The 14,544-nt window shown below is 28.7% G+C and overlaps 3 protein-coding genes across 4 annotated transcripts in view; all 3 read right to left on the reverse strand.

Annotated features, from left to right (window-relative positions):
- The window catches only part of LOC125837238 (dihydrolipoyllysine-residue acetyltransferase component 1 of pyruvate dehydrogenase complex, mitochondrial), a 164,818-nt gene that overhangs the window by 103,556 nt on the left and 46,718 nt on the right, over positions 1-14,544 (reverse strand). The gene's annotated exons all lie outside the window — the stretch shown is intronic.
- Positions 506-946, reverse strand: LOC125836967 (secreted RxLR effector protein 161-like). The gene has a single exon (XM_049516108.1). The coding sequence runs from the start codon at positions 944-946 to the stop codon at positions 506-508; it is 441 nt and encodes a 146-aa protein (XP_049372065.1).
- LOC125836968 (F-box protein CPR1-like) lies at positions 1,066-3,781 on the reverse strand. Its single transcript, XM_049516109.1, has 3 exons — positions 3,596-3,781; positions 2,487-3,448; positions 1,066-1,204 (listed from the first exon to the last, which is right to left on the reverse strand). The coding sequence occupies exons 1-3, from the start codon at positions 3,779-3,781 to the stop codon at positions 1,066-1,068; spliced, it is 1,287 nt and encodes a 428-aa protein (XP_049372066.1).

Raw genomic sequence — 14,544 nt, forward strand, 5'->3', positions numbered from 1 at the left:
GAAAAACCCAATGGGAAAAAGCCTAGTGAAGGAAAAAGAGTACACACATCTTGTAATACACATTGAATGCTGCCTCATTAAAAACCTTACCAAGAAAATCCAGTGGGACAAAACCTTGGCTAAGGGAAAAAGAGTACAACGCGTATTTTACTTCCCCTGATAAAAAAATTATTTGATATCTTGGAGATGACGCATTCCAATCTTGTATCTTAGCTTCTCAAATGTTGATGTTGGCAATGCGTTAGTGAATAAATCTGCAAGATTATCACTCGAACGAATCTGTTGAACTTCTATCTCACCATTTTGTTGAAGATCATGTGTGAAAAAGAACTTAGGTGAAATATGTTTTGTTCGGTCTCCTTTGATATATCCTCCCTTTAATTGAGCTATGCAAGCAACATTATTTTCATACAATATTGTTGGGATCTTTGTTTGCACAGAAAGATCGCATAATTGCAAAATGTGTTGAGTCATTAATCTCAACCATACACACTTTCGACTGGCCTCATGAATGGCTATTATTTCTGCGTGATTTGAAGAAGTAGCAACTATTGTTTGTTTCATCGAACGCCATGATATAGTTGTACCTCCATGTGAATAAATAGTTTTTCTGAGATCGGACTTTATGTGGATCAGACAAATAGCTAGCATCTGCATAACCGATCAATTCTGACTTGGATGCATTAGAATACAACCATCCCATATCAATTGTTCCTTGAAGATATCTGAATATATGATTAACTCCTTTCAAATGTATTCTTGTTGGACATGAGCTGAATCTCGCCAATAAACTTACCACGAAACAAATATCTGGACGGGTAATGCTGGCAAGGTACATTAGTGCCCCAATAGCACTGAGATATGGTGTTTCATCACCAAGAAGCTCTTCATCATTTTCTTGAGGTCGGAATGGACCTTTATTTATGTCAAGAGATCTCACAACCATCGGGGTACTCAATGAGTGTGATTTATTCATATAAATCACTTCAAAACCTTTTTAGTATATGTTGATTGATGGATAAATATTTCATTTGTCAAATGTTCAATCTGAAGGCCAAGACAAAATTATATCTTACCAAGATCTTTCATTTCGAATTCTTTCTTCAAACAATTAACGGCTTTTGAAAGCTCTTCAGGAGTTCCAATGATGTTGAAGTCATCAACATAAACATATATTATTACAAATTCAAATTCAGATTTTGACCTTCGTATAAAAATACAAGGACAAATAGGGTCATTCTTATACCTTCCTTTAGCAAGTATTCGCTAAGACGATTATACCACATTCGCCCTGATTGTTTCAATCCATATAAGGATTTCTGAAGCTTTATTGAACAACTTTCTTTTGAATTTTTATATGCTACAGGCACTTTGAGTGCTTCAAGGATTTTCATAAAAATATCATGGTCTAGTGAGCCATATAAATAGGCTGTGACAACGTCCATTAGATGCATTTCAAGATTTTCATGATGAACTGTCATATTTATCAAATACCTGAAGGTAATTGCATCTACCATAGGAGAATATGTCTCCTCATAATCAATGTCAGGCCTTTGCGAAAATCTTTGTGCCACAAGTCGTGCTTTATATCTTACGACTTTACCATTTTCATTGCGTTTTCACACAAAAACCCGTTTGTACCCCACAATTCACTGCTTCTTCTTTTTTCCTATTTTGATTTGGTTCGGGTCGGATTCTTTAAGATTCCCAATTTGATTTGGTTTCATACTTTCTTCTTTTCATTTATTTTTTTGTAAAAAAATCAATGCCATATTTCTTAGTTTATGTTTTAGGTTTTTGAAGAAAAAAATTTAAACAAATGCATGCACGAAAGCTCTTCTTTTCTTTTACTAAAAAAAAGTTTTTTAGATTATAATCTCTAATTTATTTAAATTGAGCTTTACCATCTGTAGAATTAATTTTATTCTTTTATCTTTTGAATTAAATCCATATTAGCAACTCCATTTTTGCAAAAAAAAATATTGCAATATTAAAGTAACATCAACATATTTAATGCTACAAATATTATTGAAACTAATGCAGTTAATTGATAAATTAATCTAGAATTTTAACGAGACTACGAATGTTAAACCTCGTGAAACTTAGTAATAAGTAAAAGAGAAGACCACAAAATGAGGTAGATACTCTGAAAAACTGAAATAAACAAAAGCTAACAGTTTTAGTAATAAATATTGAAACTGGTGAATGAGCAATAGCTAAACTAATAAGAGTAAAGGTTATAACATTTAAGAAAAAAAAAAAAGTTCTTCCGTCATACATTAAGAAACTAATAAGTAAGTGATTTTGGAGATATCAATCTTTCTGTAAAAACATGTCCACCTTGAGACTTATCACATCGAGGCCATGATCTAAATGGTCTATCGACCGTCCTAATTGCATGCCCTCTAGTTACCCATCGAGACCATGATCTAAATGGTTTATTGACCGTCCTAAATGCGTGCCCTCTAGTTACAAGATTCACGCACCAGAATAACACTTCACCATCCAAAAACCTATATCTCGGTGAGGCATTATAAAATGGAATATCTTTTACTATAGTTAACAATGGCATCCAAGATTCCTTGACACCATACTCTTTCAATATCCATACCTTAAAAGTAGACTTTCCCGTAAAAAAGGACCTAGAATGAGCACAAAGCATTCCTTCCAACACAGAAATGCCAACATTGTAGGGGCCTGGTGTCAAGCTTACTATTTCCTCTGACAAAGGTATCTCTCCGTACACTTCATTTGAAATATTAAACGAAAACACCACAAATAAATTTCTTGAAACCTCGATCCAATGAAATTCCGCATGTATAAATGGCAAATAATCCATGGCATAAAACCAACGGCGATTGGCACGAGGATGTTCATCAATACTTCTCCAAGAGCCACCTTTCAATGCAAGAATTTCATTAGGATATTTGGGACGATGTGTGTTCTGGTGCATATGAATGATCTTATACCCACCACTGCTTAAGTCATAACCCAAACCAAAACGAGAACCTCCATCCCGGGGACATCCTAGAGGGGGGAGTACTATTGATTCTCTTATGGAGGGGTTCCACAACAGATATATGAATCGATTGTTATCACAAATCTCGATAATAACTAAGTCATTGTAACAACAATGGATCATGCAATGCCTTGGTTTAAGGGTTGAAGGGCAATCAAGTTTAAGTTTTTGTACATCCTTAACCAGTTGAATCGGCGATAAAGGACAACAATATAGGGTGTATATATAATCCTTAGGGCACCATTGGTAGATAAGAAGCTTTTGGGAATCTTGGTCATTCTTGGCATGATTGAGATGCTTCATTGTAAAATAAGGATCAAATATCAATGTTGTCCAAAATTTGGAAACGGATTTGAATCGAACAATAGACCGCACAGGTAACCTGCTGAGGATGTTAACAAGTATTTCCTCCGGAAACTGAACCTTGACCTAGATAGAACAAGAAAGACAATATTTATAAAGTATTTTTTAAATCGGCCATAGCAAGCAGAATATAAAAACAAAACAATGAAAGCTGATCCAGAGACTTTTGAATCACAAAATTAGAAAAATAGTATGTTTAATCAACAAATTTACCGAATCATCAACGTCCAGGTGATGAATTGAGGGCGGGGTCTTCTTCCCTAATTTAAGTAAAAATTTGTTGTTGGTTATAAAGGACAATAGAGCAGAAAAGATAAAATTAGCCTTTCCCTTCGTCTTCTGTTTCTTACAAGACCAACTCTCTGCTAATTCTCCATCATTCTTCCTTTTCTGCGCCATCGCAACACTCGATTTGATTTTCTAGGGTTTCTATGGATATATGTTAGTAGTAATTCACTGTTGGCGCTTATATTCCTACTAGTTACAATAGCCCGTGCAAGTACAGGCCCAATATATGTTATTTTATTTTATTTAATTTATATGATACATATGAAATTAAGAAAGTCAATCAAATTTTTATATAATTTTTAAATACTTCAAGTTGTTAATTATTGTGTTTTATAATATTTTTAATGTAATTTTTAAAAAATATATGTTACTCCATTGTCTCAATTTATGTGACACATGTGAATTTTTGAGAGTCAATCAAAATTTTAATATATTTTTAAAAATATTTTAAGTTTATAAATTATGAGTATTTTAAATTAATGTATTAATTATTATGATTTATAATGCTTTTTAAGTAATTTTTCAAGTTAAATTTTAAGTATTTTAAAAATCGTCTTAATTATTATTACAATTTATAATACTTTTAAAGTAATTTTCAAATGATATATATTACTATTTCTGTCTCAATTTATCCGACACATGAAATTTTGAGATTTTCAACAAAAAATTTAATATGATTTTTTAAAATAAATTTGAGTTGTTAATACTTGTAATTTATATAATTTTAACGTAATTGTCAAATAATATTGTTATTCCCATTGTCCCATTTTATATAGCATGGGTGAAATTTGGAAGTCAAACAAACTTCGGATATATTTTTTAAATATCGTAAATTATTAATTATTATGACTAAAAATATATATTACGTTATTATTTTTACTATTCCAATTTTTATGACACAAATAAAAATTTTACAGTTAATTTTTTTTATCATTTTTTAAATAATTTCTTGTGGAGAAAATAGAATAAAATATATAGAGTAGTAGGGGAGGGAAATGGTAGAAATTTGCAAAAACAACTTTGGCAAAGTTTGTAGGAAAATACAGAAACATATACGTGTCAAATGAATGGAATAGGGTAGATAATGAAACTTAAATTCCAAAAATACCCTCTTGGCCGTAGGCTCTTCCTCTTAAATAATTAATTATTGTGATTTATAATACTTTAAATATAATTTTCAAATAATATATTTTATTCGTATGTCTTGAATGGCTTTGAATCAAGACAATTTTATTACCTTTATCTCATGACATTCTTAGTGTTAAGTAACTTAAAACAGATGAAATATCTATTTTTAATTTTGAAGCATATTGCAAAATAAAATAAAGCAAGTAATAAACTAATGCATCAAAATAAACAGATTTTCAATTAAAGAAAGTTATGATAAGACCTACGTGGCCATCTAGGGAAAAAAAAAAAGAGCTTGGTTTATATAATAAATTTGAGAAATTACCAAAGTAACCGCTTTACCCGAAGCTCCTCTCACAATTTTGATCGGTATTCAACTAAGGGCCCCGTTAAGTAAGATGGGAGCCAATACTTTCCTTACAGTCAAGTGGCCCAAGGGACGGGCTCCGCGTTCATTTCGTTGGCAACAACATTTGTATTTTCAAATAATATATGTTATCCATTTTGACAGCTCTAGTAATAGACCGATGAAGTGTGTTCTCAGTAGTCAGTAATCTCTTAGTATTTAATGAAACTTAGTTTCTCTTTTCGTAAATTGAGAAACTTGACCCCAAGCTCCTCTCTATTACTCTATATAGTAATATTTTTATTTGGTTCGGGTCGGGTCGGGTTCTTTAACATTCCCAATTTGATTTGGTTTCATACTTTCTTCTTTTTATTTGTTTTTTTTGTAAAAATTAGTAAACCGTTTTATCTTGAATTTAATTTCAAATACACACCGAAAAGGTATATTATTACAATTAGAATTTCTTTTTTAGAAAAAAGTCATATATTTTAGGAGTCAATATTATTAAAAAAAACAAATTATATATGTATAAGTAATTTGAGAAAAAATCTTACTATATTTGATAGGCCGGTTCGGGCAGATTCCTCAACATTCCCAATTTGATTTGGTACATACTTTCTTCTTTTTTTTTTTTTTTTTTTTTGTAAAAACTTAATTAAATGACAAATTAAAGATTTTTTATTACTAGTACTAACAGGACTTTCTAATTTTCAATATATAACATTTGATTTTTATTGATACTTAACAAATTAATAAATAAATTTTTAAAATAAAAATGAAAAACATTTTTTTTTAAAAAAAATCCTAACGTATTTTCCTTTAATTAACTAATATTCTTTCCATAAATATAATATTTTGTAACTTACAGAATATATTGATTCCCTAATTTAATCGGTTAAAAAGATCTTTCCTTCCTAAAATATCTCTCTCCAATATTTTCTCAACCTAATCTTCTTCCATAATTCAAGAAAAAATAATTGTCCTAATCTTCTTCCAAAAAAATAAATCTCTCTTCTTCCTAAAATATCTCCCCTTAATATTCTCACACAATTTTCTCCTTTAAATATAATCATACGATTTTTTTCCTTAGATTTTTCAAACACGATTTTTTCTTCGTCTTCCCTATTTGTCTTCTATACAATTTGTATGCTTTCATCCATGATTTTTTTTAATGAAGTTAAAACTCTTGAAAAGTAACAAAAACTATTATTATTAGAGAAAATGGTTAAATGACCCCCCAATCTATTACCGAATTTTCAACTACACACTTATAACGGAGATTCTATTACCCCTGAGCTATTTTAAAGTGGAATTATTTCCTCCCGGAAATGTCATTACCAGGCATGTGTCTTGTGGTGAAATACACGCACTTGACACATGTATCTCACCATCTAATATTTTTTTCTTGAAAAAAAGTTCTCCTCCTTCCTCTTCCTTTCTTTCCCAATCATTTTTTCAATTCTAACTATAATAAACATCATTTGTTACCTCAATAAATTTTTATATCTCAAATTCAAGTCACCTTTTCTTTTCCCCATTCTTTATTCTTTCTCCCTCTAAAATTTTCATGACTAATTTATAATTTGAGTTTTGAATTTTGATTCTTCATGGGTTTTAGGATAACATGTAGGATCCTTCTTTAAAAATGTAGAAGAAATTGTTTTGTTTTAGTTTCTTTTAATAAGTTTGAAGATATTTTTTAAATATACAATTACTTCACTTTGATTTTGTTACTCTTGAGTCCATGACTTTAAGAAAATAATAATTAATGGGTATGTTTTTAAAAAAATTAAATTTAATTTGTTAGATATGTTCTAAATAAGTATTGAAAAATTATTTATTCATAAAATGCATTAGTTGTTGATAATTTTTATACCAAACATCTATTGAAAAAGCTTCAACAATGATAATGGTGAAAAATGTATAGTTGTACAGATAAATAAGAAGAAAGAAAGAGAAAGAAAAAAGAAAATTAGAAAAAAAACGAATTTAAAAAAAAAAAATAGGCAACTCACTCTCTCAAAGAGAGTGACATACACTCTCTATGCCAACTCAGCACTTAGGGGGTTATTTATTACATTTTAAAGTAGTTCGGGAAGGGTAATAGGACCCCTATGAAGTATAAGCGTGTAGTTAGAAATCCGGTAATAGATTGTGGGGTCATTTGGCCATTTTCTCATTATTATTATTTTCCAGTATAAAAGATGCTAGTGTTCATTCAATCTTGATTCAATACGGTAATAGAAAAACATGAATTCTTAATTAAAACTGATAGCATAGTGTATGAAATTAGTATACAAATTGTATCAATTAAATAAATATCACAATTCATAGATACCAATTTGTATACCCATTTCATACACTAAAACACTTAATAAAATATAAAAATAGATGATCACCCGTTTGCATACCAACTTTCTCATACATTATACATATTACATACATGAAATTACTTTATAAACCGATTTCATTCATTATATAATCTTAAAGTATATCTCCTAAATTGGATATCACAATCCATAAATATTAATTTGTACAATAGTTTCATAAATAATTAATAACATAAAATATCTATTAAGCATCATTTTTTATAGTCATTATACACATTGCATATAAAACATGTTTGTATATAACTAATATATAAAAAGATTAAGTAAACCAATTTGTATATTTATTCCATACCATATATATATATATATATATAGTTTCAGATTATATATTGTTTACGTTCAAAAAGTATTATGTATTTGATCCATATAGTGCATAATTAAAAAAAAATTTGCTACCCGTTTTAATACCAAATGAATATGTTAATAACTCAACATAAATATCAATTTGTGTATGTAATGGGTATATAAACTGGTTCAAAATGGTAGATTAAGGCAAAACGTGAATACCGAATTTAATATAGTTTTCATACCTTTATAAAAACTTGGTAATATACAAATCTGTTGGATATTAATTTTCATACATAATTCGATAACCAATATTATTGTCAATTTTCAACTTGGCTTGATTTTTTCCAAATTTGAATTTCTTCACAACAAATTTTGATCCTTCTCAAGAGTCTTGGCATAGTTGTCACATCAAGTGGAACAAAATTATTTGATTTTTTAGGCAAAATAATCAAAATCAAATAAAATAATACAAAAACATAAAAATTGAATTATGGACTAAATATGATTGAATGTCGGATGAAACATAATGTTGGACGGCCTTCATTCCTCTGGTTATGACCATAGATTCTACCGAATATACCAATACCAATACTCCCTCTCAAATAGAACTTTCTTTCCATAGAAGCGGCTCTAATAGATCTTCGCCGATGCAGATCTCATTCAAGTCTCCAACAAGGGTTCATGGAAAGATCGGGAAATTTTTTTGAAATATAATTAAAGAATCACTAGTTGAAACTAACACACAATTAATATTACTACAATGGAGAGAAGATTCACAGGAGTTTCATCATGATTGTGATTTTTTCTTTAGAAGATTAAGGAGAGAAGCTTGAAATTTCGAGTAGTGTTACAGATTATTACCTTTAAGGAGACACGTAACATTAAAATTCCTAGATTGTAGTTAGATAATTACCTTGATAACTGTCATAAGAAATAATTCCTTTTATTTTCTCTTTCCAATATTAAATGCGAAAATAAAAAAACAAATAAACTTTTAAATTAAATAAATTAATTTGAATCTGTTAACACTAGATATAAAGTTGTTGTATTAGTAATTCCTAATTAATAGATTTATATGATGCAATATAAGATCTTAAATACATATATGGAGTAATTTTTTCATTATTATATTATAATCTCTAATTATTCAAATTGAGCTTTACCATATGTAGAATTAATTTTATTCTTTATCTTTTGAATTAAATTCATATTAGCAACTCCATTGTTGCAAAAAATATTGCAATATTAAAGTAACATCAAGATATTTAATGCTACAAATATTATTGAGATATGATGAAACTAATGCAGTTATTTTCTTACTTTATAAAATTTCTTTTTCCTTTGTAAAGAAAAAAAAAGTAACACGTTACGTTGATTTTTCAAATGGATAATTGGCGCATCAAACATAAAACTTAGGAATTCAGGGACAATAATTAGTAGTAATTTTTTTTAAAAAAAATTACTACTATATAGAAAAATTTGAGCCATAAAAATATAAAATTGACTCAAATAAGTGACAATTCTAGAAAGTAAATAAAATAACGGTGGTCATTATTTTGTTAACGTCTATATTTAAACATAAAACAAAATTGTTTTGTTCATCATTTTATAAAATGTAACCTTTTCCTACACTTTATAAAGTGTAACTGTTTCTTACACTTTACAAAGTGGAAGAAAAAATTTTGTTCTACAAAAAGAAATATTCTTTTCCGTTTTACATTAAATTGTGTCTCTTTATGTAGTTTTTGCAGTGTTTGCAATTAATATTGATTTGACAAATCATAAAAATGGAAAAAAATTATTACATTATGTATTTTTATTTTTTTTAATTTCAGAACTCCTCCAAGTTCTATTTAAACACGTTCAAACATAGCACCTTCAACATCTTTAATCTTCTATTTTTCTTCATTTCAATCACAAAAGAAATGTATTCGGAAACAAAAGTGAGAGTTTCAATTTATTGGGATGGTGAAATGATACATGACGGAAATATCGTTCATTATAATTGTCCTCCCAAACACAATGTTAAGTATTCAATCAATGTCTGATATCATAATTTCTTTCATCAATTTATAAAAGAATGGATATAAATAGTATTGATTATAATTTGATTATAGCCGAAAAATACTCTACTTCAGTTTTTTGGAGAGTGGATTATTTATAATGATGAATCGTTGATTGACTTTTTGAGGGTTCCAAATAACTACATAGATCAAATCAAGGTAACAAGAAGTCGAGGAAGTCTTAACAACTTTGAATGTTGAACACGTATCAGTTATCACGATCCTTAAGATTTTGCCTTTTCCTTTTGTAAAGTTTCGGAACATTTCCAATCTATCAAATATGCATTATTTGTAAGTAAACAAGCCCGTAGACACCCATATTGCTATATTTAGGTCTGGTTAAAAATCGGGTAAAACAATCATCCCGACCCACCAAATTTGAATCTAAAAGTTTCTTTCAGATTATGTCGTCCATAATAAAATAAATTTTCATGCCAAATTTTAGCTAAAATAGATCGTTATTCGACTCCTAAATCAAGATTTTATTCTCAGAACCCTAGGTCTATATTTTCTTGATTCATCATAAATTCTACACGTGTCTAACAAAAAAATATTTTCAGAATCACATAAAAATCTAATGAAAAGGCCGACACTTAATGTTTTGGAATGAAAAATCAAAATTTTCTCTTCTTTTCCCCCTGTTTTTCTTTCCCTTTCTTTACTTTTCTCCTAAGCGTATATTTCCCCTGCAATTTTCTTTTATGTATATGTCAGCGTAACTGACTTTAAATTTTTCGTTTTTTTTTTTTGGGAAAAGGGACAAATATATTCCCGAACTATCACAAATGATATGTTAATACCCTCCGTTATACTTTAGGATTGTATATATTCTTACCGTTACTCTTTTGGGTTGTGTATACGCTTAAAACTAACAGACGGACAAGTGGCTTCATCTCAACCACTTACTCGATTTTATTTGTTTATTTACCTAAAATTAAAAGATCCACCCATTTTTCATAATACCCACCCATGACCCAAATTAAACACCATAACATTTAAAATTAAAATAAAAAACAAAGAGCTCTCCTCCATTAAAACATAACCCAAAACCTTTTAAATCAAACAAAAGACAAAATTGTTTTTCAATGAAGTTTTTTTTCAAATCTCATTAAAACAAAGACACAGTAGCACGTGCTTTCATTGAAAAACAAGAGACCCATTTTAATTTGTTGTTGAATGGGGTTGGAAATACTATCACCGTTGATGGACAAAACTTTAAATTTAAAAGTGAGTCTTCAATAGAAACAAAAATTTCGAATTTAAATTGATTTATTTTTGTTGAAAGGGGTTGGAAATATTGCCACCATTGATGGACAAATTTTCAAGAAAAATGGGTTTGCAATCAAATAAGAAAATTTGAACTTAAATTGATTAATTGTTGTTGCAACGGGTTAAAAATACTACCACCATTGACGAATAAAACTTCAAGCTTAAAATTGGGTTTGCAATTGAATCAAAAAAATTTGAGCTCAAATTTATTTGTTGTGGGTCGGGTGAATTGAACCGAGTGCACCATATTTTTGTGGTTGTCGTTGGAAAGTTTTGATTTTAATTTTGCACAGGATTGAAAATATTCTTACAATCTATTTGTGTTGTTGTAAGAGGTTGATTAATTGTTGTTATCTAAAACTCTAAGGAGGATGCATTGAGTTTATTCTAGATGAAGTTTTTTTTATTTCTCTTTTTTTTTTTTTTGATAAGCAAGGAATCAATGATATTTCTTTACAAAAAAAATGAAGGGTTATTTGGTTGTGGGTCGGGTGAATCCTTTAATTTTAGGAAAATAAACAAATAAAATCGAGTAAATGATTGAGATGAAGCCACGTGTTCGTCCGTTAGTTTTAAGGGTATACACAATCCAAAAGAGTAACGGTAAGGGTATATACAATCCTAAAGTATAACGGAGGGTATTAACATATCATTTGTGATAGTTCAAGGGTATATTTGTCATTTTTCCCCTTTTTTTTCCCTATTTCTGGCATTTGCCTTTTTATTTTACTTCTTTTCTTTTTTCCCATTGTTATTACTTATTAGCAACAAAAATAATTCTTTATTTTATCAGAAAATTATATCTCACAAGTTATAAATTATTTATAAAAGCTATTAAAAGGGTTAAACTCAGAAAAAATGGATAAAATTTATAAAATGACTAAGAGAATTCTAGGACATTTAAAGTGATGATTAATGATAGATATTGCATATTCAACTCGTGAGATGACTTTTGGAGATTGAAATTAAATAACAGTAATATAATTAAGTTGAAACTAAGCGAAACAGAGGATTCTTTAATTAAAGAATTTGGGATAGCAATACTTGTCTGAAATGACATGGATATTAATATAGCCATGCGTATAGTGGTAAAAAATCGCTCTACAAATCATGGACTAGTGTTGTGATGGTAGGAAATATTATATCGATAAATGATAAACTCTATTAGAGTAATCAAGGTTGTCCCAATTTCAGTATTTTCTAGGTCTTTTGTAGTTTTATTTCGACTATGAATGTACTTCTTTTTATGTACCTTGTTTCAGATTTGAAAATATTTTATGACTCTCCTTCTATGTTTGTACGCATTTCGACACCCTTAGATGATTTTTAGTGGTGGATCGATTACATCGATCTTAAATTGTTGATTTGGTAGCATAAAATATGTGGGTAGACTTAATTATTTTGAATATTCTATATGGTGACATCACATTGAGTATATATATTGACTTTTTAATTTAACCAAAACCTACTTTTTTTGTCTCAAAATATTACTCTCCGTTCCATATGAGTTGATCACTTTCTTTACCGGCATATTAAGAAATCATAAATAAAAGGATAATTTTACTAATTCAACCCTTAAAAAGTTTTTTGGAATTTTACAAACAAATGTAAACACTTTCAAAAAAAATTAATTGCAAGGGTAATACAAGAAGAATTTATTTAATTTTTTCTTGATTTAATAAGGCAGACAAGTAACATGGGACAAATATTTTTAGTAAGATGATCAACTAAAATGGAACGGGGGTAATATTACTATATTTTAACTAATATTATTCTTTATAATTTTGAAATTAAGAATTTGCAAACAAAGACAACACTTTTAGAACCAGGTCTCTTGACAATATGGGCTTATTGGGCCACCCACTAAAGCAGTGCCATCATTCACTTTGGCCCACTTCTAAAATCAAGAATAAAAAGCGTCAAAGTGCACATATGTCAATTTTGACATCGCCATTTAACTTGTACTTGCTTAAAAAAAAAAAAGAGAAATGGTAATTTCGATCCACAAATTATTATCTTATTGCGAATTCGGTTTTTATGTTATTTGACTTAGCATATTTGATGTTCCATTAATTAAAATGTGTTATTTTAATTCCTAAACCTAATGGATGTTGCCAAGTTTTTATTAAGAATATATACCGAATATTTAACCGATTCTATACAAGTGAAGAGTTAGAGATAAAATAATGTAATATCATATTGTGATTTATTAAATAGATGTGTGTAAATAGATTCTTTCAATCTTCGAGGGTGAAGTATGAACCAGTGATGAATGAACAATCAATTGTGAAGCATGTGGTAATTTTTTAGACATTAAAATCATGTAATGAAGTAATGTATTATCGTAAAGAAGATGTAAGATATACCAGAAGTAAGAAAAAAATAGGCAAAAGTATGTGATCAGACCTCACCAATCACTAATGAAATGATTTTGACTGTAAATTAGATGTTCACTCCTAAAATAAGATAACAATTTGATGCCAGTAGAAGTAAAAGAAAATCCTAGAATAAATATATATGTTTACTCTATCACAAGTGTGTAGCTATTTCTCATATAACAAATTTTTATTTAGGTACTCGGACATACACAATTGATCGTGCACTATATACATCGTTAGTCTCAAACGAAATCTGCAATACCAACATCATTATTTATGGCACGGTGAGTATGGAGAGTGGTGAATAACTCCGATACAATTACTACAATCTAGGATAAAGCAAACTCTAAAAACTAGTTATTGAGATGAGAAAATTAGCCTTATGCAATACGAATCCCGTATTAGCACATTGTAATATCGATATGAAATTCAAGTCCCATACCATCCTTTTAAAAAAACATATTGTGAAATTGACAATTAAACATTACTTGATTGATTCAATATAATAATAAGATGGCCAATTCCTGCTCATACGGTCTCATTTTGGAAATTAGTTTGACATTTTTATTTTATTCTTAATAACATGAATTACTATAATAATTTCCCGATTTAAAAAGATTATTATTTTTTCTTTTATAAAAAAGAGAGAAAGAAGAGATATGTAAAACTATGATAAATTTTGACAATTTATATATATTTGACTTATATATTATTTATATGTTTTTAAATCACTTTTTTTTACGTTCACCATTTAAATACCTTTCGTGTTAAATGGCGGCCAAGGATGTTTAGTACGAAAGAAAAATATTTTTTTACGGAGAATATTTTCCTTCCTACCAAATATAAACACCCAAAGAGAAGAGAGTACTATAATGCAAAACTTTGGAATACATACATTATCTTATTATTTGATGAGTTAACGATCAAAATCCTATTGGAACTATATGTTTTTACGAGTTTTACATCTCAATTATCAATTATTGTCTTTTCTCCATGGACTATTACAATTTAT

Source organism: Solanum verrucosum, unplaced genomic scaffold (genome assembly GCF_900185275.1).
Source record: "Solanum verrucosum unplaced genomic scaffold, falcon-dt-bn FXZP01000165.1, whole genome shotgun sequence".
NCBI classification, from domain to species: domain Eukaryota; kingdom Viridiplantae; phylum Streptophyta; class Magnoliopsida; order Solanales; family Solanaceae; genus Solanum; species Solanum verrucosum.

Coding starts and splice junctions, on each gene's coding strand:
- LOC125836967 (XM_049516108.1), bottom strand. CDS start 946: ATGGTTGTGAGATCTCTTGACATAAATAAAGGTCCATTCCGACCTCAA.
- LOC125836968 (XM_049516109.1), bottom strand. CDS start 3,781: ATGGCGCAGAAAAGGAAGAATGATGGAGAATTAGCAGAGAGTTGGTCT. Junction 3,449..3,595: donor ACCTGGACGTTGATGATTCG/GTAAATTTGTTG, acceptor TGTTCTATCTAG/GTCAAGGTTCAGTTTCCGGA. Junction 1,205..2,486: donor GATGGTGAAGTGTTATTCTG/GTGCGTGAATCT, acceptor TTTTATACGAAG/GTCAAAATCTGAATTTGAAT.